The sequence below is a fragment of the Caloenas nicobarica genome, chromosome 2 (genome assembly GCF_036013445.1).
Source record: "Caloenas nicobarica isolate bCalNic1 chromosome 2, bCalNic1.hap1, whole genome shotgun sequence".
NCBI lineage: Eukaryota > Metazoa > Chordata > Aves > Columbiformes > Columbidae > Caloenas > Caloenas nicobarica.
The window spans coordinates 88,689,846-88,716,815 of NC_088246.1; the positions used below are offsets into that span (position 1 = coordinate 88,689,846).

The window sequence follows — 26,970 nt, forward strand, 5'->3', positions numbered from 1 at the left end:
GTCCCAAATCAGTATAAATTGGCTTCCCAAAATTAATATGCTTCCAGTTACAAGCAAACAAACAAAAAAAAAGTAAGGAAACTTCTGGAATTACACGAGAAGCTGCAGCTGAGTTAAGACCTGAACCTGCATCTCTGTGTTCCAGCTCCCTGTACTGCAGTGATTTCTCTTTATCTTTACAGAACTATAGATCTGTCACCACTCCAGTTTACATCAAATGTGATCTGACATAGTTTTTGTGGAGTCAAAGTAGAGTTCAGCCTGTCTTAAGTGTTTGTGGGGATGTCATCAGCACAACAATGGTGGTCCATGCGTACCCGCAGAACCGGAGGGTGGGCAGGCACAGGCTGCTGCTGATGGCAGTGGCCATGAGCTCCAGTGTGTCCCAGGGACCATCCTAGCCCTTCAGCATGGCTCTGAGGGCACTCAATCTGTCCTCCTCCCTGCTGCACATTTCTGTAACACCCAGTATAGCAGCCTGGAGCTGCCTGCAGAGCTGGCTGCTCCTCTCTGAAACTATTTATTCCCTCCACCATTGTCTCTTTCTAATGGGAACTCAAAAATATTTCCTTTGCACAAATGAAGACAGATAACTGTTGCTTTAAATAGGATCAGGGGAAAGACCAGACATGTGAGAGCCAAGCTAATTGCATATAAGACACTGAAGATGAGTCATGGGAGAGGGACAGCAATGCACAGTAAGTGTAGGACCTGAAATCACTGGGGAAGGAAACGTGTAGGAGAGTGTAATTTAGATCAGGACAGAGATAATACTAGGGATGTTTCAGACAGATATAAGACACAGGAGTACTGAAAAGTGACTGTAGGTTAGGAAGGGTATTTTCCTTGCAGAATTGGTTAATTTAGTGGGGGAAGATGTGGGAAAAAAAAAAAAAAATTGCAAGGGATGAGGATGTATTGTGGAGACAAAAAATTAATATTTCAGAATAGAAAGATTGGAAAGATGGAGAATGAAGGAAATGGGACACATTTTTCCTCCCCTTCCTGTCACTGCACCATTTCAGAATGACACAACTACTTCAGATTCATTCCTTTTACTACCTAGTCAGTACACCTCCTTTTGTGTTTTGTTTTGTTTTCTTCTTTTCTTTTCCCCCATTACATGCAAGAACAATTGAAAAGGTAGAAAGCTTCAAGGAAAGAAGGAAAGTAAACACAGATATACAACTCTCTGAGTGAAGAAGGGTGATTGCTGAGAGTGTTTGTTGTTAAGACTTGATAAGGTCACAGTCTGGCCTGCAGATAAGTGGGAAAGGTCCTGATGAACTTCCCAGGGCCCCTAGATGTCCAGAGAGAAACTGGAGGCCTCATTAAGGACCAAACTACCTTTTCCTGCCAATGTTTGTAAATTTGTATTTTACAGATGGGTAGTGTAAGAGTGAGATAAATGTGGAAAGAGAGGAATATATGGGTCCTCTATTTCTTTCCCTCCCACTAGTACCCCTGTACCCTTGTCCCTGTGGATGCCACATCAGAGGACTGACATGATACTAGTATCAAAACCATTTCTGAGGTCATTAGCCGAAGCTCATTGAATCCTTCCAGACTACATTGAATCCTTACAGGCTACAGTGGTGGAGACAGGCAACTGTTACTCCCTCTGTCTTGGCATTAGCTAAACGAGGGTTAGACGGACCGCTGAGATTACTGAGCAAATCCATTGGCACTTTCTTCATAACTTAAACCACAGGCTCAAATGTCTTCTAATCCAGTAGTCTCTGATTTTAATTTAAGGTATCTATACTTAAATCTTTCATGCTATTTCCTTTGCTTCAGTCTCCACAAAATGAGCATAAGACTGGTCTTAAAAGGATTATGGGGCAGATTTATGGAGCTTTTTGGTGTTTAAGTTTCTAACCGAAATGGAATCGTTTCACTATTTTTCACTTGCTTAATCACTTCATGTGGCAACCTTCCTTCTTTGCTCTCTAAATAAATACCACAGACTGCAGCCACAGAGTTCTTGTTGACATGGATGAGAAAACCTTTTGGATGAGTCTTCCAATTGTCTGATAATTTTAAAATGCTACGTTTTAAATAGCAATTTAAAAACAAGTGGTTTATATTGGAATTGCAGTTTTTCCCACCTGACATTGCCAGTACTCCAGACATTTTTTTCTTGAAATTTTCTGAATATATTTTTATTTTATTTTATTTTATTTGTTGCTCAGGATTAATTACAGAATTCAGCACACTGATAGGGAATAAATGCAATGTAGATTAAATGACACTGTCTTCTTGGTTAATGCCATTTCAGAGTGCACTTCACTGAGGCTACGTGTTGACAGATATGCAGGCAGTTAAAGATGTCTTAGTCCTTCTGGGGAAGAAAACGCATGGCTCACCACTGAGGACTCAATATATTAACTCTTTAGGTCACTTGAAATTCTTGGCCCAAAATACAGCACAAATGGGTAGTAGTACCGTTTAGACATTGATTTTTTTCCTGTGAATAATGACTTATGTTACAAGAACAGATTATTTTTATCACATGAAATTATATAAAGCTGTTGTATTAAACAGATGTGGTTTCCACTTAAATAACCTGTCTAATTCTGAGGCTAAAAAGATGAGCTAAGCTCTTATCTTATTATCTTAATTTGGTTTTGTTTCAGCAATTTTTTTACAATAAGAGAGATCCTCCTTACTCAGTGTGAAAGCAGATGTCCCAGTTTGAAAAAGCACTCCTTGTTCAACCTTTATGATTTTCATCCTTTATCAGCTGCTTTATTCATAGATACTGGAAGTGGATTGAAACAAAAAGGCACTATTTACACTATTAATGTGTAAAAGGATGTGTGTTTATGTGTTTTCCATCCCATAGCTCTTGCTTTGTGAAATTGCCACCTGTCAGATGGCTGACGTGCTCAATGAGATGAAATTTGGCATCAGTGAACCTCACAATTTGTTGATAGATGAAGTTATTTCCATTTCATTATCTGCTCTGAGAGCCGGGGCAATCCAGCTGAGTCATTCTTTGTGCACACAAAGGAGGTGTTCTCCTGGGATATGCTGGTAAACATGCACACTAATAAAATCATGTGCTCTTTGAGTACGTTTCAGAACTGAAAAACACCTAGGAAGTATGTGTGCCCCTCTTTCAATTTAGGATTGGAATCTTCAGAGTAGAAGTGGCAGTAGTGCAAAACACGGGGCACACCACTTTTCCTTCTGCTGCATTAATGCAAACCTGGTAGTTGTCTGTCTCAATAGTTCTTAGCTCCAGATAGATCTCTCAGAGTATGATGTTTGAGAAAATTTTGATTTATTGATGAAACTTCTGTCAGTATTGTAATAATACTCAGGGTAAATATTTATGGTTGGGCATTTTGGATGCCTTTCTCTATTCCATCCATCTCTTACAATATAAGCCTTTTCAATATCTTGTCTTCAAAAGTTTGGGGTTTCAAAGTCATCTTTGCCCAATTTCTAGTGGGGTGAATCTCCTGAAAGGTGGACACCTTTTGTTGAAAGGTGGTCTCCTGGTAATTTGTTGTATGTTCTCACAGAGGAAGTTGTACAGAAATTGTCTCAACTATGGGTGAAGTTCAGTTTTTCAAAGCAGTTGTTAAACACTTAGATGTCTGAGAAATGGGTATGAGATGTTGTTTCCTTTATCCACCTCCCCTTAATGGCCCTAGTCACCCTAAGTGTGAGCATGAACTCATTACCATGCCATTTAACATTGCAATAGCCACTGGCTGGTAGCAAACACCGAGACCTGCTTCCAGGGGCAGTCCTCAGCAGGAGATTAATGTCTTCACAAAATAGCTAACCATGTAAAGTTTATGTAGATGCATCACTAAACCCTGCTAAGACGTTAAGATTTTATAATAATGAAGCAGGCTCTAGTGCTGACCAGGGAGCCAGCTCTTACATCTCAGCATCAGTGTTAACAGCCAGTGCTACCTCAGGAGATGCTCTGTCAGCACTGAGCATCCTGAGCTCGGGCTTTATTCCTTTCATCCTCTGTCAGAGACAGAGTTCAAAGGTCTTGAGGATGGCATCAGATGAAAAGATGTAGCTCAAACACTGTCATTCAGTACTCCATCACCTCTGCTCTTATCACGGTATCGGGATGGTAAGGGCCAGGTAAAACAGATATGTCTTCGTTGCTGACATATCACATCCTATTAAATTCATGGCAGTCTCCTCACTTCAAGGATGTGAGTGAAGTTTTTCCTTTTCATTCTCTTCCCTTATGCAGGCAGAAGGAGACACTGCTAAGAGTCAAACTTAGAGCCACAGTACGGGTTCTCGCTATTGGAATTCCTGTGAGGCTTTGGTATCCACTTCACCAACCATGGTCCACTGTGGCTTTCTGACAGTGTAGTGTTAGGGTCTGTGGCTTGGGTCCAGCTGATCTCGTTCTGCTTTGGTTTGCTCCCTGTCTTCAAGTTCATGTGTGGTTGTTTACAAGCAGTAGGCCTGGTGAAGGCTGAAGGAACTATCGCCACTCAGGAAAGCAACTTCTGTTTTCCCTCATTCCTCAGGCGTGGTACAGGGGTTACTGTGGGCACCCTACTGTGCAGGGCTTCAATCGCCTCAGTTCTTCTGTGGCCATGCTGTAGATTGATAGGTGTCTAGAGGGGGTTTATAGGCTTCTCGAGGAGAAAGCACTAGAAGCTACTTGCAGAAGTGCTGTTCGAAACGCGATGCTCCACTACATGCCCCTCCTAGTGACCTAAACTGCTGCAGGCTGCCTCTTGCATTTCCTCTTCTCTGGAAGGAATCTCCAGCCGTAGACACTCAACACCACCTTATTATCTCTCCCTAGTCCTCTCTTTTCCTGCGCTCTCTTGCCTTTTCTTGCTGTCCCATCTTTCCCTAAATTACCCATTACCGTCTTACCATATCCTTATGTCCGTTGCTTCCCTTCTTGTTTCAATTCCATCTTGTCTTTTTCCAGTTCCTCTAACTTTTCTGTTTCCACACATCATGAAATGAAGCCCCAGTGTCTTGTCCCCACAACAGATGACGATTCATTCTCAGATTAAAAATAAAAAAAATCAAAACATTTTCTGTGTAAAAGTGGCCTTGCTGTCCTCACTTTTTACATGCTTAGGTAACTTCAAGTGAATCCACCTTGCTCGTTGGTGTGGCATGTTGGGAGTCCAGAGGTAACACTGTGATAACATTGCAACTAAGTAATTTCTAATTTCCCTCCATTTCTTTACAGTATTCTGTAGGCTGAATTTTTGTTTCAATGTGCTGTCACCTGCAGCATGTTTATTGGAGTTCATATCCGTAGTTATGTCTACATGATGAAATGTGCTTTTATATATAAATACCATACTAATTTCACAATATTACTTCATATCTCTGAGCTTGTTTGTCCTGAGATGAATCCAGCTTTGGTACCTGATGTAATTTTATGCTGTGCAACTGGCAGGGGGATTGGACTAGATGATCTTTTGAGGTCCCTTCGAATCCCTAACATTCTGTGATTCTGTGAAAATCTTTGCCTAAAGAAAACAACCCTCACAATCTGGCTTTATTACTGTAGTACAAAATGTGAATGTCAAATTAACACAGGAGCAGTAGCAGCAAGAAAGACATATATAGAAGGAGGAAATTGAGAGGTGAGAGAGTCAAGACCAGGAAAGCAGGAACAATTAGTAGCAACATCAAAGATGGAAAAGGAGGTAGTGATCAGCTTGTAATGCTTAGCCTTTGGCAAACACAAATCCTGCACAGGCAACCAGGTGTTCCCTCATCCACCGCAGGAAGCAGTTACTGAAATTCATTAGAAAATGACTGTGAGTTATGGTAGCGTCTGTAGGAGCAGAACAAAGCAAGGCTTTTGGCACTCGAATCTACAGTGCAAAAGAACATCGGTAAATATTGTGTCTGTAGTACAGGCCAGGAAACAAAATGCACCCACATCCTGACAACAGACTGATAAAGCACTCGCCCTCCTCGTGCCTTAGTGGCACAGTCAGACGTGCCAAGAGCCACTTTGCTCTGGGATCCGCTGGTGCCAGCTCCTGAGCATAAGCAGTGTGTAGATGCAGCCTTGAAAAAGAGGTAGTTGGCTTGTTAGCCTGTGTAAAATGATGTATATGAAACAGAAAATCTTGGCAGGTGTGGGTTTGGGCTTCTTTGTTCTACATGCAGTTTACATAGCTCTCAATAAAGTAGGATTTTTGTGACTTCTGTAGCACAGAGTAGGGCGTTGCCTCTGTTTTTTCCATTCCGGCCTTATAAATGGAGAAATGAAATTTCAGAGTACAACATGAGAGCAGAGAGAGGTCCACATTTTTGGACACAGAAAGCAGAAAGAAAAGGGTGTACTCTCTGGTTTATGGCAGAAGAGTTTTTGGCAGGTGAAAAAGATTGTCATAAAATTTTGACCTTTTTGACTTCTTAACTGACTTCCAAGGCAGTGCCAAACATTCTGAACTGGCTTGCCTCGGAGACCAAATAGCCATTTTCAGTTTTGGACAGAAAAGATTCAAGATTTAAGCCTGTCAAAGGTCAGGAAAAAATGGAGTTCTACTTTGCACAAGAAGAGGAAAGCTGTTTTGTGCTACTAGTTAGGTTCATAGAACAGCGGAATAGCTTAATAGATCTACTGATGCCTTTTGTATTAGATCCATATGTCTGTGAGTAGTTTTATATGTTTTATAGTCAGAAGCTGGTAGGCTTTTTTAAAGTTGTTATTATTTTTCAATAGTCTGAGTCTCTCAGAAGAGATTTGTCTATGTTTTTGTTTTCTGATAAAGCATTCAGCTTTCTTGTGAGTCATGTTTGTGTGATGTCTACAACAATCTGATTTTATTTCTTAGAAATAAAAAGGGAATACATTAGCTTAATACTATCAATAGCAGTTTTAGGCTGCATTAGGCACAGAGGGTGACTAGGAATGTTTGACATTCACAGTTGGTCTTTAAAGGTATAAAATACTTGCAAAAATTAGGATTTAGTCATGCAAAATATGTTCTTCATTAACTTGGCTTTTTTTTTCTGTAAACAAACCACTCCATTTTAAATGTAGTTATTCTTTGCAAAATGGGAGACAGTTAACGAAAACACAAATTAAAAATTAACAAATATTTATGCCAAAATTCAGTGTTTCCCAAATGGAAACACAACAGTTCCTTCCGAGTGGAGCTTGCTGTCAGTGTTGCTGCATGCAGTGCCTTCTCCTGCATTCAAGTTTATTCTTGTAGTCACATTCAGAAATGTATCTCATCCCATCCAGAAGCCCAGTTCAGGTACTGTTCTCCTGTGGTTCCACAGTCTGATCTTTTAATAGACAGCGAGCTTCTGTTATGCTGAAGTATTGTGTGACTTCGGCCACTCCTAGTATTGCGTGCCACCTGCAGAGTTTCACAGAAGTAACATTGTCACCACCAGCAAATCATGCCATTTGGGGAAAGAAGTGATTTATATTCTTTCTGTAATTCACATCATGTCTGCCTTGGGTCACGGACAAGGTTTGGTTGGCAGAGGCTTCTCATGGAGGTTTAACAAGTGCCAGCAGCAATTTTACTGCCAAAAGAGCTCCAGATCATCTGTAGATATCCTTAGATGGAAGGCTAGAGGATTTTTCCTCTCTGTGTCCTCCGCAGTGCAGAAATGTAATTAAGTTATTATCTTTGCTGCTCGTCTTGTTCCTGTGATGTTTCTATCTGTTGCTCCTATAAAGCACATCATTGTAATGGCCAATGATAAATTATCTCTTTCAGAGACTATCTGATTTCGATATCTGTAGAGTTTAGCAAGCGATTTCATAAAATATGATGAATCTTCTACAAAAGAAGTTGTTTTATCTTGGGGTCATTTAAAAATTTGCAGTAGTAGGTTATCCTTGGTTTTAATCTAAATTTAGGATAGCTTTTCCTATTAAAAAACAGAGACAAGGGCAACTTCTGTATTCTGAGCTTAAATATGTATAAACCTGTTGTTGCTCAGTGCATGTCTTCAGGTATTGTTCTCTAGCATCATCAGTAATTTCTCTCATTAGTAATGGAACTCCAGATTTTTTCCAGCTGTCAAACATTACCAAGCATTGCTTATGAAAGAAGATCTGGCTGTATTACATTTCACACAAACATCTGGAGTAATGGTATGTGTGATATGGTACAGAAAGCAAAATATACACCATCTGAGTAAATAACATTGAAGTTACCCTATTATGTCAGGATTGCTTAGACTTTGCTGTTACCTTGTTCCCCGAGTCTGCTAGTATTTCGTATTTGCAACACATTTCCTAACTTCCAGAAGATTTTAAGTAAACTTACTGGAAATTCTATTATCTTTAGAATATATTGCTTACAAATTTTTGCCATAAAAGTTATCTATCCCTAAAGAATTTTTTCCTCCTTAAATACCTCCTTGCTAAGCTCAGCTATTGAAGAATTACTTATTTCTCTCTGGTTTTCTTCCTATTCCTCACAAGAGCACAGTTAGTGAACTTTAACCATCGGGCAATATTTTGGGAATGCCAAAGTTTTGAAACATGATTCTACCAGACACTATGAAGAGATCACATTTGCCACTCTCTGGTCCGAGTTTAATTGCACATGGATTCCTTGTATTTGGAGGCACTTCATTAGCATTATGCAGTAGTTGGAAACCTGGTAGTGTCAGGCATCATCCCTGAGTTCAACATCGGTGCTATCCTCCTGCCCTCAGTCTGAGATGACAATGTGACCATACTTCAGTAATCAAAACCAACATTTACTCTCAGGGTGGGATGCAGGCCTTAAGTTTTTCTATGCACTTCAGGTCTTATGGTTTTCTATGACTTCTTGTGGACATTTGTGCTGCTTTGCTATCCCTTGGAGTAGTGATTTATTATTTCAAATCCTAGCCAACACCTCTGTTTTCTTCTTACAATACTGGAAGAATTTTTATCTTGTGTAAAAAGCATAAGATAATCATCATGTAATGAAACTATATTCTATTCCCAGTTGACTTACTCTTGAAGTAAAGTGTTCTTCATCTTCCATTCCAATAGTAATTGGGTCAGAAAGAGTTAGAAGGGATATCCTTGTATTGTTCCCTTACATAATGGTATCAGCCTATTTTTTGCATAATTTCTCCAGATATATATCATTTATAGATTCTTGGATGTAAACGAACTTATTGTACGTTTCTGAATGTATTCCACCAAATCCTGTTTTCCAGTGCCTAAGAATAGGTTCTGTAGCAACACTAAAGCCCTTTTCTGTATTTGTAGGTAGAACATGGGCCTCTTAATGCTGGTAGAGCATGGTATTGCATATAATTTCCTTTTTTGTAAACCAAGTTTGTTTTCAGTGTACGTGTTTAAGAATTGCTGCCTCAGATCTAAAGAGATGTGTTTGTTTCATAACAAGGGAGCTGCTTGTGATTTATCTTATAAAGTATTATCATTTATTTTTTTAATTTCAAGTATGTATTTGCTTCCCTCTCCTTTTTTTTTTTTCCAACTTTCTGCATTACTATGCAATGTAATATCTTTGTTATATTGCAGCTTTTGTATTTTTATTGTAATATAAAGCTACTGGTATCTTTAATATTTAATATCTCCTAGAAGGTAGATCTTAAAATATTTTCCTAGTATTATTCTAGTACTAGTCCTGGATTTGGAGGGAGAATGGGGGCAATGCCTGTTATTACTGTTATATTATAGCTACTTGTTATCTTCTGTTTGAGATCTGACTAACAGTTGGCTTGAAAGTCCTTTTCCTACAGAATCTGTTTGACCAGTTGTAGCTGACAGAATTGGTTTTCATCTTCAGATCTTAGTTTTGCCTTGGTTTAATCTCTCCTTTTTCTGCCTGTAATTAAGAAAACATCTTATCTTGTTATGATAGCCACAAAGGTCTATCATCTATTTGCCAGGGTTTTCCCCACAATTGCCCCCTGCCTCCTCCTGCACTCTTTGCTGCTCCCCCGGAGACTAGAAAATGGCAAGAGGGGAGAGACATCTGTGCTTGACTGGCAAGGTGGCTGCTCCCTGCCACCCCCTGAGGCACTTGCAGGGCTTCCCTTCCTTTCACTCAGTGCCTCCGCTTTCCAAAACCATCCTAAATTATCTCACTAAGAGAGTTCCTTCAAAAAAGGTTTCAGATGACCTCAAAAACAGGTCGTGTTTCAATGGAGGGCTTTAAAACAAGCAGGCGTAGAAATGTTCCTTACCCTTCTGATTTGGAGAGAGAGTTTACTTGGAAAACAGGATATACCAGTGAGATGTCAAAGAATTTTTTATCACTAGGAACAAGTTTGTCCACCTTGTCTTTACCTATCATCCACTTATCTTTACTGTCAAATACTGTGGAAGGACACTGGCAAGTCACCATCAAGAGCTATCCCTGGTTTTATTGTTCTTTCAGTCTAGTTCCAGATTCCCTCAGCATCCCAAATGCAGTTGAACACTCAGAAATCGAGCGACCACTTTATAGATACCTGACCTGATCTTTTATTTTATGACATCTTTTTTTAGTTGTCTATTTCTTTGAAAAACTGGGCAACAAATACAACCTAGCTGTAGGAGTGGTTAGCAACTACTTACCATGAGTACACACACTTAAAGGAACTAACAAAAAAAGTAGGTTGTAGGGTCAGGATCAATATTTCACACTCAAACTAAATGATCTGAGAGGAAGAAGAAACAGTAAGTGATGACTTTTTGGTATTTGAAATCCTTAATTAGGCATAAACTAACAGTTAGGACATGGTTCCTCTTGCTGGGATGTGAGGCACCTCAACCTATTAACTTTGTAAATGAATGTTTAAAGGACATTAAAGGAGCTTTGCTAGTGCTTTCTTTCAACTGTTACCCACATGAGCAAAGCAGGTTGAAGAATGTGTGAAGTGATTAATTACACTAATTATAAACACTTTATTTACACTTACCCTATAATTTATCATTACTACTTCTGTCAGTTGATCGAAGGTGAGTGAAGTGGTGTTTATAATTGGTACGGGAACTAATTAAATGTTTGTGCGAGCACGTTTTGGTCTGTTTCCTTTGTCAATTAGAACTGGCATCACAATAGATGACTGACCAAATGGAAACGTATAACACAATAGTAGTGCTCCACTTTACCACTTACTTGGAGAAGGAAATGTGCCCCAGTAAGCCAACCGACTTTAAAATCTGAAGGAGAGAAAAAAAAAAATCCTTCCCCTTTCATTTGAATGATATTTTTGTTGGGAATTTCACATGGAAAACTAAGTAACAAGCGTGCAATTATCTCATGGGGGCTGACTAGGTATATGTTTCTGTAGTTTGTGATGTAATTATTTTATGCAATTCTGAAGTAATTATTGCATAGATTTAGAATACTGAATTAATCTTGCCCTTATCTTCTAGAAATATAGTACTGTATGTACCTTGTCATTATACCATAATTATTTGATAATTGAACAATTAGCAGACAATGTATTATTGAATATTTGTTCCATGATAACTTCAGCTCCGTAATGTAATATATTAGTCCCATTTCGTTATTCAACCTTGTTTGTTTTTGTTTGTCATGGGGTTTTTTTTAATTCTTTCGAAAATTGACCATAGTATTGCTATAGTATTATCGATAGTATTATCTTCAATTGTTATATACTGTAAGCTTAAAATTTATTATATATTCCTTGAGATACTGCAGTTTAAGGATTAGGAAACTGGAATAACTTTTCAGATGTTTGGTGGACATGAGGGGTAGGCCGCCATTAATGTCCCCACAGGGAACAATTTCTTTGCTGTTGTTGTTGTTTTGTGAGTTCCTCCTTAACAAAAATATCACATTCATCTGGCTAATTAGCTTTGTGACTCAGCAATGGAGCTACAATATAAGATAGGAAAAAATATAAAGTTCTTTGAGTTTAAAATGCAGTTAATCCACAGATTCCTACTAGCTTAACTGGCTGTCCTCTAAGCATAAATATATCATCATGAATACTGACTGTACTTAATTCTTATCAGGCTTACATCATATGTTTGTTTTGAAATCCTCAGTCATGATGTAGTAATATTAAAAATAGCAAAATTTAATAGATCGTACTTCTTCACCCCCGGCTCCTAATCAGTGTAAGGGTACTTGGACTAGCCTCTTTGCACTCAGCGTGATTTCTCAGCACTTAGGAAACTGCTTGACTTTTGACACTGTTAAGCTCCTGAGAGCCCAGGTTCCTGGTGGGTTTCTTACATGAGAGACTCTTCTACTTATGACCACTATGGAATATGATTCGGGTGAGCTCTGCTACTGAGTTGTCACCAGACAAGGCCCTACCCTCCAGGCAAAGGGAAGAAAACATGTCATGACTCACCAGTTCTGATTCCCAACCAAGTTTCCTGGCTATTCCATCACTGACAGTGCTGAAATCTATTTTTTGTAGCCCCTCACATAAGTTTCCATAGGCCTTAGTGACTTTCATTGAATCAAAATTCAGTTCTGTGCTGATTCACTTTGGTCATTATTTCCTGCTTTTTATTTATTTAATTATTTATTTTTAAATCTAATCCTTTCTCTGCTAGATTTGGACATTGTGCTGCCTGGCCCAGGGCTGTGGATCATGATGGGCCACTGAGCACCCAGCTTCTCTCAAGTTTTGCTTTCAAGCGAGAAAAGCAAAGCTATGAGCCTTTGTCTTGGAATCTGGCAAAGCCAGGGAACATTGAATCCCCTCTTGTTGCAGGAGGACTAGCAGAAAGAAACATGCATTGAAAATCTGGAGTAGTGCTGCTGACGTACTTGGTATGCTAAACATTTCTAATAATATAGGTATTCTTTTACCAGCATCATATTTGTTAAAAATTGGTTTTATACTGTACATCCAATAGCTACGTTTTCTCTGTGAGCATGCACCACTTTAATACAGTTAGAATATCTTAAAAACTGACATGACTCCTACTGATATCGGCAAACATATTCCAATGGATATTTATAAAGTAGCCTTAGCCCTTGCCAGTTTCTGAGCATGTAAGAATGGACATTTTGGACCCTTCTTCAATTTATAAGTGCAATTGTTCTGAAGAAATGTAGGTATAAAGTCAGTTGCACAAGTGAAAATTTTTTTATGCTGAGGAATGGGTTATTATTTAAAAGCAAAATACACTTTTTCACACAATGGAAAGCTTATTTTGTTTTAAGTATGCTGCAAAATGTAATTTGGAAAAAAAAAAGGAAAACTAAAGAATGACAGAGAAATATGTTAAAATAATTATGCTGGTGGAATTTTATTGTTTTCTTTCCATTTTGCGTTTTTTTGCCTTTACTGGTCTGTAACGTCTTATCACTTCTTGCATTAGGAGTAGAATAATTAGAAGTTTATGTGTATTTGTTCTATCCTTGTAAGTATTTTATCGTTGCCTTAGAAAGCACTAGTAAAGCTGAACAGTACATGCAGGTACTGAGAAGTAGCCTAGTATTCTGCTGTTCTGAAATAGCCATATAAGATATTTCTGCATGTAAACACTCACTGTTCAAGAATATTTTAAAAAGATAATTAGAAATTAAAGTTTTGGATTGTGATCCTTTCTTTTTGCTTGGTTATTTTGAGTTGTTTGTTGGAAGAAGGAAGAGGAGGTGGTCTGAAGAGAGCAGAAAGGACAGGCAAAAGATTTTATTTCCAAGGAAAATATTGTGCTTAAAAATCGAAGGACAAATTTTTTTTTAATTTCAGTTTTTTCCTCATTTTTGATCTAGCTATGAATGATATTAGTAACCTGGATTCTTTGTGTAACTTTGGTTTCCCGTAATCATCTGTTACTGTGATGTCATTGGATTAATAACAATCTCATCACTCACTTCCTGGGCTTGGTTTTAAATAGACACACTGCACCTTGGTGCAGCACTGCACATTCTATTATTATGCAAAGAGAAAAACAGCAGCCCATGGAGAAACCCTGCCAGTGCAATGACTTCTCCCTCACAGGTCAGGGGCATGGGACAGGCCTGAGCTGTGCGGGCTGGGGCTTCTTCTGCAGCCTTTGCCTCCCAGTTCCCTGACTAGCAGGTAGATACTCTTGGTGGAAGCTCTCCTTCTACTGCGGCTTGTGATGGAGTTTTGCTACTTACCACCTTACATTTATAGACATATGCACCATACTAAATGCCATATATTGTCCTGTTCAGGGGAATGCCAGGCTAGGCTTATTTCCTCAAATGCAATGCAGCAGGAAGGTGGCAAGTGTGGGCTTTGGTGCTGCTGTCTTTAGTGATGGGACTTGGGGTAGGACTGAGTCTGGCAGTGCGTCTGCTCCTCCTCCCTATTTTGCTTGAAGTAAGCATGCCAGATATTCTTTGGTGCTCCAAATCTCTTAAACTGTTAGGTTTTTGAAAGAGAAAAATCATAGCCTAGAACATAAGTGCCAGTAAGAGGAGTGGGTAATACAAACCCCTCACTGTCTGGGTGGGTGACACCTCTCCTCAAACTCTGCCATGCCTGCCAGCACCTGGGTCTCCAGACCACAAAGGAAACTCCCGTTTCCCTTCTCTGATTCCTAGAAAAGTCCTCTGCTCTCCATCACCTCTGAGGTTTCATTGTGGGTTGGCTCCCTGATGTAAACATGTCCTTCATCCTCTTCTGTTCTCTTCTTGCCTGGTGGTCTTTGTGCTCCAGCAGCTTTCCCCAGCTGAAGTGCACCTTGTCGGTGTCCCAAGCAAGATGTGCACCCTCTACCTCTCCTTTGAGCTCCTTACTGAGCTGGGTTACAGCAGCCGAGGTGAGGAAGATGCTGAGCCTTGTACACTGCTCTGCTCAAGGTTAAGAGGAAGATGAAGATATTGTCCACAGTACATCTCTACCAAACTGGAGACAAAGAGTTAACTACTATGGCCTACTCTATCTTCAGAAGTTAGTCCACAGTGGTGTCTTTGGCAGTAGGGTGGCTCTGACTTGGTTTTCTGAATTTGCATTCATATCTGTACTATTTTAGTGATGATAATACAGAAGTGTCACTGACTGCCTCAGTGAAAAATTGGTACTATCCACTGTGAATAATCCAACACTAACATTCTTTCACAAGGCAAAGATATTTTTTTATGTGGTGGTGAAAAAGCGTAGGGGAAAAGAGATAGTTATATCTTCCCTATACCCCCAAACAGAAACAAAATGTAGTACAACTTTTTAAAGCAATACTACAAATCCTTGGTGTCTGCTAAACTAAGCCTTATGAAGCTGTAAGTGTTCATTTTCAAGCATATTTTAAATTGAAGATTGGTAGTTAATTATGTAGCATTAAGGGAACAAATAAGACTGAATTGTTCCAGTAGTTAAGTAGTGATTTCCAGTGCCTAACTGAAAATATAGAGTTTCCAGCTGCCTTAGCTCTGCTGAAAACAAATGAAAAACAGTTGCATGAACACTTTCTTATACCAACAGAACACAGTTTAAATTTTTGCCAGGAAGAAACAGTTCATTGTCAAGAGCCATCAGCATGTAGAAGTACACAAACAAACCACTTATTTTCTGGGTGAACTGCAGGCTCTTCAGAAGGTTTGGTTTTGCCTTCAGGTTGAAATCTCAAGAATGTTAATGAGAAAAATGACCCATCTTTTCCATGTCAGACAAGATGGGACTTCTTGTAGTCCCTAAATCCTGAAAAAGAAACTTTTTATTTTTTCAAGATCACTCTGATCTGAAATGTATCTTGTAGTTTGTATACTCAGTTTAGACTTAGTTACTTACAGGTGAGCAACCACAACTCTATTCTACATTTGCTTGAGAAATGTGGACTCATTTTAAATATCTATCTGGCTGTCTCTCTCAAATGACTGTGTAATTACTTTATTCAAATGTATGTATGTTTTAATTGTTCATTACTGCTTCTAAGGTGCAAAATAAAAACTGCTATACACTATCTAGTGAATTTAAAACCATGTACTCCAAACTTCTTACTTTTTTTTTTCCCTACAGTTTGGATAAGTTTCTTAAAGTGCATGTGTCACGAGGGAGTGATTTAGGGTTCTGCTCGCTGCAGAACAATGTTTAGATTTCTTAAAGAGAAGCGTGACCTTAAAGAGTTCGGTGACGGGTTTGCTCTATTATTTACTGCATGGGGAAGATATACCAAACCAAATATCGCCTACCTTCTTTCCAGGTGCATGTATTCATTCATGAAGCAAACTTTCAGGCGTCTTCTTTCCCTGATAACCATTTGCTCCAGGAGCTGTGTTATGAAGCTCTGGAGGCAAACTTTCAGGCGAGGCTTATGTCCGTCGCGATGCAAACGTTTGAGATTTTTCTTTCCCTGATAACCGTTTGCTCCAGAGCCTGTACTTAGAGCTCCAAAGGTAAACTTTCAGGGGAGGAACCACATGCAAAGCAGACTTTCAGGAAACAAAATTCTCAGAAAATAAAAAAATTAATGGAGTAGAATAGCAGAAGGGCTGACTCAAGCTGGGTACCTTTGCAGAGGTCAGCTCGAGTATAGAAAACTACAAACTTTTATATCTTTACAGACCATTCACACCTAGATCCAGTCCAATAGCAAAATTTCACCACCAGGTCCCCATTGGACCCTTTTTCTGTGGCTCCATGTGTCCTCTGTTTTGTTCAGTTGTAGACATTGGTTTTGGTCCATATCCTTGAAGGTGCTGTTTTGTCTGGATAAATCCTTTCTTCTCAGCGAAGTGCAAAAATAGGCCCCGCTTCGCAGATGTCTGTGATGTCTCTGTGTTAGCCTTGGATCGTTGTTTTCCCAGTCAGTTCCATTTTTCCCAGCAAAATGCAAGCTAGACTTTATCTTGCATGGGTTTAGTGTAGTCCGCAGTTGCTTTTGGTAAATATGAGCTTAAAATTTTAGCAAATCTAGTCTACTAAGTAACATGAATCAAAGAGTATATTAAAAATCATACAACCCTATATTTCTAAATAACTAGGTGTGTACCTAATTACACACACCATTACATTTGGTGTGCATCTACTTAAGCTAAATGACTAATATTGAACTTGAATTGGGCTCATCCACTGACCTGTGAGTAGTAAAACCATTGCCATACAGCCCACTTATGTAGCAGGGAGAGCTCAAAGTGGGCTCATCCAGGCTGTTGTATTTGTAGAATGAAGTGGTCGACTTGTAGTCAAATTGCATACAGTAGGAAAAGTCTGCACGAGACTCCCTGTGCCCACAAGTTACCGGCGTTCTGTTGCTGTTCTGCTTCCCTGTGGGTCTCCTGGAAGGAGTTCTTGGCCTGGCTGCGGCTCAGGCCCTTCCCTCTTCTGGAGCCTGGACCAAACTGCTGCTGGTTTGGCTGGGGGGAAATTGAGTGCATCCGCCACAGCATGGAAGCGTTTAGGCTGTATGGTGCAGGGAGCCCATGTATGTGATTCTAGCTGGCTATGTAAATGCCTCAGTGAGCCATAGTAATATGAAAGAAACACTTGAAAGCCAGATGCAATGAAAATTTAAACATATTGAGTTCATAGCATGTGATAGTTTAATCATTATTTAAGCTTTAGAAATGTCACAGCATAATTACTTTTAGAATGAGTACAAACACTTTCATGCAAAAAAATTGCTTTCTTGCTGCAACTTTTGCCTCTCCTTGGAACGTTATGCTTTTATGAATTTTCTGAACTTAATTATGTCACTTGATCACAGGCAAATTCCCAGTGAAAATTCAAAATCCAAAAGATTAAAATAAAGTCTACCGATATATTTTAAAACTAAACCTGTGTGTTCCTTATGGTCTTTAAAAAAAAAAAAAACTGTCAAAATATTTTTCATGAAAGGACAAAATTTTTAAAACAAGCAAACAAAACCAAAACAATCAAACAAAACACACACAAAAAACCCAACCCAAACCAAACCACCACCACCAACAACAAAAACCAGTTAAAATGGAAAATGCTTCATAAACCCTACGTGCAGAGTCAGGGAATGGAAAGCTACCATATGTTGGATTTATAAGCATGCATGTAGGATTAAATTCAGCTCTCCTATCCATGTGATGCATTTTTTATAACCTCACAGCATACCTGGAGCCTTGCCTCCTTCTGTCCTTGTAAGGTAAACGCAAGGACCAGTACTTACTTTCTAAATTTGTCATATATCTGGAATATTCTGAGGAATGCGATTGACTTTGCAGTATAAATTGTGTTGATATGTAAAATAGTGTCATAATCCCAGTCTACACTTAAATGCAAACGCTTCCACTTTATATAGCCTACTATGATTTGTTTATAATATGTGCAGTTCATGTCGGATTTTGGAAAATATCAGTTATAATGGTTCTGCTATTTCTGAGAAACAGGCTATGGGAAAAAAAATACACTCCATGTTAATTTGGGAGTGGGGTTGTTTGCGTGTTTTCTAAATGAATGTCTTTTTGGAGCAGCTGTACATCCTTGTGGCAAAGACTTAAAGGTCATAAAATTTGGCCCTTGTATCAGGAATGTCCTGCGATTTATTTCATTGGAACTTTGCCATTGTGAGTCTTTTAAAAACTGAACTATTCACTTGTTCTATAGCAGCAAAATCAACATAATCATTTCACATCCCTTAAGGTTTGTGTCACGTTCTATGCTCTCATGAGCTTGTTATCATTAACCAGAAGATGAACCTATCATCCCTGTGGAGCTGCTGGATATGCTATAGGTCAGGCGTGTCGAACTCATTTTCACCAGGGGCCACACCAGCCTCATGGTTGCCTTCAAAGGGCCGCATGTGATTTTAGGACTGTATAAATGCTACTGTCCTAAAATCACATTCGGCCCTTTGAATGCAACCGCGAGGCTGATGTGGCCCCTGGTGAAAACTATTTTGACACCCCTGCTATAGATGATAGCTGGTGGGTTGAAGGTCTTTCTAACTCATGCAATGGCCAAGGCATAATCCTCTTCTTTTCTCTCCTCTTGTATTTCACTTGCTGGGCCCAGACATCATGAAAGAGTAAGCTAGTTTATTGAAAATTAGATGAGACTAAAATCAGTGAAGGCATAGGGAAGGATTTGGTAGGTATTCTTTGATGTAGTTCTTTGTGTATGGACACATCAAAACAGTTCAGCATTAAAAGCAGTTGTGGGAGGTCATGTCTAAACCATGCAACAGTTCAGTGTAGCAAGAGCCTTTCCCTGGCTGATACATGCCCTCAGGGCAAAAATTGGGGAATTAGCTATGGGCACATGATAAACTAAATCACTTGTACATGAACTTAATGAATATTAGAACATGTTTTAGTTTCACTGAACAAATAAATAACTGTGGAAGATGTCACTCTTCATGTTCCTAACAAGCCCTTCAGTCTAGCAGCCCAAATTTCAGCTCACTGCCTGCACTTGGCTCTCCTGCCACACGGTGCTGTGACAGGGAAGGTAAGATAGGCTGACAAAACAGCCATCGAAGATTCACTGAGATCAGGATGAGTCCTGCATGATGAGAAGAGCGATAAATATTTTAAAGGCTGCCATCCATCCCTACAGGCACCAAAGTATTACATCACTGTGTGCACATGACAGAGTGGCAGTAATCGATAGATCTAATGTGCTGGGGGCCCAGGGAGGGATGAGTGAGCATTTGCAATGCAGAACAACTGGATGTAATTAAGTGAAATAAACAAGGCTTATCCTTAGAAAAAAAGAAAACTCATCAACTATTCTGAGCTGAAATGCAAGACTTCTTTATCAAATAGTATGGTTGGGTTTGTTTAGGCTTAGAAATTCTTCAACAGTCAAAACCATGTGTTTTTTTGTAAAGAAAGCAATGTGGTCCGTAGCTTTAAGACAATAACAATGATGACTGAGTGGTAAAGAAACAATTTAATGTATGCGATTTTTTTATTACTGAAAAGCCAAACTATGAAAACCTGAAGCCACATACATCTGATCATTTTGAGGCTCACACAACAGATAATACAGGTGCGCCCTCTCACTGAGAATTTCTGACTGCTCTCAAACCCTGTCCTCGCAGGGCCCAGCCTCCTCTCCCAGAGCACGCTCCAGCTCAACTCCAAACCTGAAGGCTCCTTCCAGTACTCGTCCAGCTACCACAGCAACCAGACCCTCGCCCTGGGCGAAACAGTGGCCACCCAGCTCCCGGCCCGCAGCAGTCAGGCCAGAGGTGCCATCCAGAGCTACAGCCAGGTACGTGCCCTCAGCACCTCGCGTCTCAAAATCGTGCAGGAGAGCTCCCAGGAAACAGCTGTTCAGTGCCTGCCGGCACATCAGTGTCTGCCTTTGCTTTCTGCCTTGTTCAATGCGTCCGCAGGAGGGTAGAGTTACCACCTTGATTTTTGTAAATCTAAAGTGGGCTGACTTGCATAGTAATAAATTAATCCTGATTAAAAGTGAGATTTACATGCCAGTTTTACTTGCAGATATTTTTGGTGATCACATGTTTAGGCATTTAAGTTTTAAAATTTCTGTGACTGTGCTGATCAGGAGGCCTAACTAAGGTCTAGGACCTCCCTGCCTTGGTACCAGGATAGTAATGAAAGCAGTAAGTGCCAGCAAACAAAAACAAAGCCAGGCTGACACCAGATGTGAAATCTGCTTGAGACCCAATGTATTGCCTGTTGCTGTGGCCTAATCCCAAGTGTAAGAATAAGTTTTTGCCTTTTTTCCCCCCTATACTGTATGACAAGCAACTTACCAGACAGCTACCTGTATGTTTCACTTTGAAAGATTGTTTCAGATACTCATGAAAACTTATAAATCTCTCTCCGTGTCTAAACAATCCCTCCCGGCTCTGACACATAACCCTCTCACCTTCTGTGCTTTTCACCACGACATCAAAGCCTCTCACTGGGAAGTTAAGCTTCAGTTTAGACAAAAAATTCTAGAGGTGTTCATGCTTCTGTACATAAACAAAGTCTGTCTGGGTTTCATGGTCAGCTCAGGTTATTTTCTCTGTTTAGATCTTAACCACCCCAGCAAAGCAGACCATCTCAGTGTGACACTGGGACACTTTATAATTCAGGATTCTGTAGAAGTGAGTAGTATTTGAATTTCAAAGCCTTAAATTGCTAAGAGATTTCCAGTATTATATAGTCATTGCACAGCTTGTGGGATACCGACAGACATACAAGATTCCATTCTCTTAGTTTGCTGAGAAAAGCTCCCTATCCTCTAAGACTGAAAAATGAAATAAAGCACAGTTAACTCTCATTTCAAATTGGGCAGGTACTTTTTTCTGCTTCTGTGAAGGGTTTAAAATGAGCCTGCACAGGGATAAAGCCTCAGGGTATTTCTCTGTTTACTGAAGAAGACCTCCGTGATGTTCTTTGGGATTGGAGCCAGCAGGAGAGCAGGACTCCAGCTAAAAAGAAAAAGGAGGCTGTAATAGCCAGTTGTAGCCTGCGCAGATGTCATCAGGAGTTTTGCCTGGTGAAAAGCATCATATCCTGGGGGTTAGCCTGAAAGGGTGTGATGCATTCTTCAAGGCGGCTAGAAAAAGTAAGAAGATGGAAAAGGAACAGGTTGTGAGAGCAACAGAAGCAAAAACAAAGAATAAATGAGAGAGGAAGGAGAAAGAATCTTTAAAAAAAAGGCAGGAAGGGAAAGTGTGCAATTGTCTCTGAGTCAGAAGTAGTGATATTCTTAATATAAATTTTATCATATTGATAGAAAAGGATGAATTAATGGAGAAAGGAAAAAATAAGCTAGATTTTTTTCATTGAAATTACACTGAACAGCCATTGCTTAGATCTGAAAAGCCCTCATGAACCATCTACTTCAGAGACAACTGGTTACCTTCAAAAAGGTAACTAGTAAATTAGTAAGGCAACCTTTCCTATCCTTTTTTTTTTCCTTGGTATGAGAGGGTTAGAAAATAGCTTTTCTTCCCATGTTCCTTCAGATTCTATGGCAGATGTTCCTGCAGGAAGAAACTCACAGAACATAATATTTTTTTCATACCATCATTCTGCAAAGGATGCTTGACAACTTCAGGTCAATTAAAATGTATCTTGAAAACATTAACAAACTGCCATATAAACTATGAATTAATACCATAATAAACATATTAATGAGGTTTTAAAAGAGGTAAGCAAGAAGAGGAAGAGTCAAAAGTTAAAATCTAAAAATTCTGAATGCGACCATCGCTGATCCCACAATAAAGGAGAATCCTTGGAATTGTTTTGCTATCTCTGTTATAATTAAAATAAGTCTCAGGAGTCAAAACTGCTCAGATTGTGATAATTTCCTTTGGAATTTGTGTACAAGAAATATAGCTATCTCTGAACATGAATGATAGCCCAAATGCGTAGAAAGCATATGTAAATAGTCCCAAGGCCAGCTGTGACAGCAAAAACAATTTCTGAAAATGCAATTGTATAAAAAAAGAGAAGCTAATTAGTCTTGAGACTTCCTGTATAATGCCGCAAAGCGCAGTCCAACATTTTTGTCAATTTGGAGCACCTCATTATAGTTTTTCCACTGCTTAGAGTACTTTAGAACATGAAACTTTTATCTTCTAAATGCTACTAGAATAGGATTTCTTAGCAACAACTGCTCCTATGGCAGGGAATTGCTCCGTTTCCCCATTGAAAACAGTTTTTCAGACTTGGTGTCCAGATCCTGGTATATCCTGCATTAATAAATCAAAGTTATTTGTGAAGAGTCAGTAGCGGCTCTTACTACAAAAAATAGCAGACTTTGCAGGTGAGCTGCTCAAACATCAATCCTCTATTTGGACAATGTAGTTTGTGAACAACTGATTGGGTTTACCGTCGTCTTGAAAGTAGTCACCTTATGTTGTAGATATCGCAGGAATATAAAGCATAGCATGATCTACAAATAGTGGCTTTCCACATGCTCTGCCATGTGTTTGCAAGGGGAGTGGAAAGGAAGTCAAGACTTCCTCTGGATGAGAACTTCTTTAGCTTCTGATGATGCTGTGGTCTTTTCAGAGGCTGAGGCAGCAACAGAGGTAAATCTCAACTGCATATTATCCTGTGCTTCTGAAGCTACTGGGCTGAACAAGCTGGCACAGAATTTGAAAACCCTTAAAACCAAAAAGTAGATGGAAAATAAAGGTAATTTTAAAAAAGCCTTGAAAAATCATTTAACAGTTAAATTTTCTAACATCCATTTTCCTATAAGCAATGCATAAGTTTGTTATTTGTCAGACCACCATACCTCACTAGCCCTATTTAGCATATTAGCAAATAAGTACAAGAATGTGTTCAGTTGTCAAGCAAAAACCGTAGAGTGGCCTTTTTCAGTTAGACTCATGGCTCTTCCTGCCATCAGTCATCTGTACCACAAGGTAAGAGGCTGCTTGATCATATACCCAGACAAAATCGAAAATAAGGACTTCATTTCCGGTAAGATGTGGCACATGATGATGTGTTTAAAACTGGATTCCAAATACGAACATGAGGATTTTTCTGTCATTAAAGGAAGCAGATGAAATCTTAAAACAGATTGCTCTTATTACGACACTCATTGTGAGTGAGAACAATTCACTAGTCAAAATTATGATCATGAAGAACTGATCTGCATAATGCTGGTTTGATCCTACAATAGGTAATGATTGCAGCTTTCATTGCTGCTTTAAAACCAGAGACTGACCATCTCTGTATACTCTGAAAGGATCTCACACAATTCTGTTTGTGGATGGAGAAGACTATGATGATATTACCTACAATCATCTATACACGTGACCTTTGAGATTAAGATCAGATAAGCTGACGAGTTTTCCTAATAGTGTTGGGGTGTATTTTGCAAGCACAGTATAGCAATGACCTTGTGCTGGCCATGACCTTTGTGATAAAATTAGGACAAACAGATGGGTAGGCCACATTGGAGGAATCCAAAGGTATAGTCTGGCATCTGTTATCATACAAGTGCATTTGAACATAGGTAGCATCTTCCTAGTTAGGTCAGGAACTTGTAAATGGCATCAAAGCAGTCCTGCAGAAGAAAGACCTTTCTACAGGTGCTGCCCAAGGACTGAAGTAGTCTGCATCCCGAAGACGAGAAAATTTTAAGCATTTTCCATACCCTCTTCTGCCCTTTGTAGAAGAGTGTTGATAGAGGCATTGGACGAGAGCAGAGTGATACCTTGAGTGAAGCCATATGGGAGGTTCTTTGGGCTGACAGAAAAAAAAAGCCCTCAGTAGACTGGCAAGTCTTGCAGTCACTGAAAGAGCACAGAGCATCACCTAGATTGTGAAACAGAGCTTAGAAGACCACCTGTGTTTCTCGAAAACTCTAGTAAGGATGACCAAGTTTGCTCCCTCAAGATAGCAACAGCCCACCAGTATTCAAGAAGCCAAAGCAGCCTGGAGGGATGTTCCTCCACACAACTTGAGCATCCAATTGGAAAATCCTCACTATAATCAAGAGAAAAGGGTCTTCTCATGGGCAACAGTGTACTGTATATGACTTTGTTCATATGCATCAGATAAGACCAAGTGATCCCTCAAAGTTGCAGAGATGGAAACAAGCTGAAAACCAGTGCTGGCATTTAATGCTAAACTAAAAATGCTTGTGGATACAAGTTAATCCAGACCTAAGACAGACAGGCAGACTTACTCAAATGTAACATAACTTTTCAGTTTCTTCTACTATCTGTCAAAGAAGTATACAGGACATTGAGCACATACTGCCATTTCTTAAGGGTGACTGGTACCATGATTGAAATTTTCCAGCATTTTCCTGGAAATTGTATCATTATCTCATTCCCAATAAATGGCTATAAAGCCTTTTCTGTTCTTAGTTCTGTTTCTAAGAGTCAGACAGTTGCATTGACAGAAGTTCTGTTCCTTAGCACCTGTGAATTATGAAGCATAGATGCACAAAATCCACCAGGTTTTAGTTTTCTGTTCTGGCATACCAAAGAAGAAAAATAGTTGGAAGGATTCTTAGATGATGTACCACATAGATCTGCTGCACTTGCTAACATACTCATAATGGTCATCTTGTTCTCTAAGACTTTTGCTATTCAGGTTTTGCTGGTTTTATACACACCACTTTTCCGTCTGGAATCAGTCTCCAAGAATCAACATGCTGATGTTTGAGAATCAGCAGCTGACCCCAAAGGTTTGCTTAATCTGTCTGGCCATCTAGGATTTTGTAATTCCTTATCCATGAAAAATTTTCTGCAGAATAAATAATTCAACACAGTCATTTGCCCCTTTCAGTTCCAGTTCATAAAACAGAAATCTTCTGTTGCAGTCTTTCATTTAATCTTTTTCAGTTAAAGTTCTGATTTAAGTTTTCAACTGGAATTGTTTAAAAAAAAAAAAAAAAAAAGCTGATGTCCTGAAATTTAGAGCATTAAATGCATGTATGATAGCAGGCAGACCACAGTCAGACTGTTGTCTAGTCTGCTGTAACCTAACTGGTCACCCTCAGTAAATTTCTGTATACAGCTCTGCAAATCTCATTTTGTCCATATCAGTAGAGAATGATCTTTCTAGTAAGATTAAATGGGAAAGAAAATATTTTCATAGCTGTATTACTGTTCTCATGTTTGGGGTTTTTTTCACACATCTCTGCTGTTAAAAAGTATATATCAGTATTCATATATTGAATCCAAATAAACAAATCATGCTCCTTTTCTTTGGTATACCAGAAAAATTAAATATCTGCGTGTTAGAATAGATATTTACAGGGCTGTAGTAAGAAAGTCCTTGATTTTTGTTCACATCTGTGAAATAGATTGATGCAGGAGGATATAACAACTGGGATGCAAATTCACTCTCAATTTATTAGTTTAAACACAGTTTCATTATGAGGTTGACAACAATAATGGATTCATGGAAAAATATGGGAAAAATAGCATTGTATTTTATTCTTCCATATGAAGTATAATGACACATTGCATGAACAATTACATGTCTGTATGGGTGTCTTAAAGTAACCAACAGGGAGAAATTAGAATGCATTTTGCCTCTGAAAAGACAAGTAGAGAATGTGACCGTACACTTGGCCCTCTGAAAAAATGTAAGAATCTCACAGTAAATTTAAGACAGGTCTGAGATTAGTCACATCCTAGAAAATACTGCATGCTAATGTTTTCATTGCAATCTGTTCATCCAAAAGTTCTCTCCTTCATACAGAGCAAATGCTTAGCTTTTTAGGAAGTGCTATACACTGTGGTTTTAATTAAGCATTTAATTCTTTTGTCCCACCACTACACATTCCCTATACCAGACAATTGTGAAGTGGGATTTTTTTGTGTGTGTTTTTGAATTAGTACTTGCAGAATGCCTGCAGCTTTATAGAGATTTATTAGGAATATGGGATAATATTGATTTATTTGAAATTAATTACTCCAAATCCTTGACACATCAAGCAATTTAGAAACAGATTAGAAAAAGAAATTTTGTATACATGTTGAACACTGCTTGCCTAATATCCTTTTGATCAGCGACAAACTGTCTTAAATTACCAGTGCGTTAGCAGTATGTTGCAGAACACACTGGTAATATTGCAGAAGACTGTATTTTGGAACAATGCTGAATACTACAAAATATATTTTTATGCTACTTAGCAGTCCAAATAGTATAATGTATTTATAAGTACCAAGTGATAACATAGCTGTTTCAAACAACCTTTCGTAATGTGCGAAATTTGCTCTGTCCATGTTGTCTTAAATCTTGCCAGCCTGTTTTGTTTCATAAAAGTTGTTATCATACAGCTTAAACCTTGAAAATGAAAACTATACTCCAGTCAAATAATTATTGGACAGTCAGTTGCAGGTTAGCCCTTGTTTCCAGTTTAAAGCAGAGACGGTAAGTAGCTCAGCATGAAAGTAGCTTTTAAAATTTCATTGATGTTCCTAGAGTATGCTTTCCTGGTTTTTGTTAGGAGTCTCTCAAATGAGAAACTTGAGCTTGTTGGCCATTGACGAAAATTTCAAGACTCCTACTTGATGCTGTGGAGTCTGTAACTCGCGGCCGCAATCAGAACAGTCCAACTCAACAGTGAGCAAGCTGCTTACATCTGTGATCCCCTTGCCCAGCGAGCTCTTACCATACAGAACACCTGGAGGGAACTGTTTACATTACATTTATCTATAAGGCTCCTTGGGGACCAAAACACCCTGAAGCCAGTGAGGTTTGGGTC

The 26,970-nt window shown here is 39.1% G+C and overlaps 1 protein-coding gene across 1 annotated transcript in view; it reads left to right on the top strand.

Moving 5' to 3' along the window:
• The window catches only part of CTNND2 (catenin delta 2), a 531,616-nt gene that overhangs the window by 217,483 nt on the left and 287,163 nt on the right, over positions 1 to 26,970 (top strand). The window contains exon 5 of the mRNA XM_065627308.1: positions 19,865 to 20,037. Coding sequence (XP_065483380.1) covers positions 19,865 to 20,037 — 173 coding nt within the window. The remainder of the gene's footprint in view (positions 1 to 19,864; positions 20,038 to 26,970) is intronic.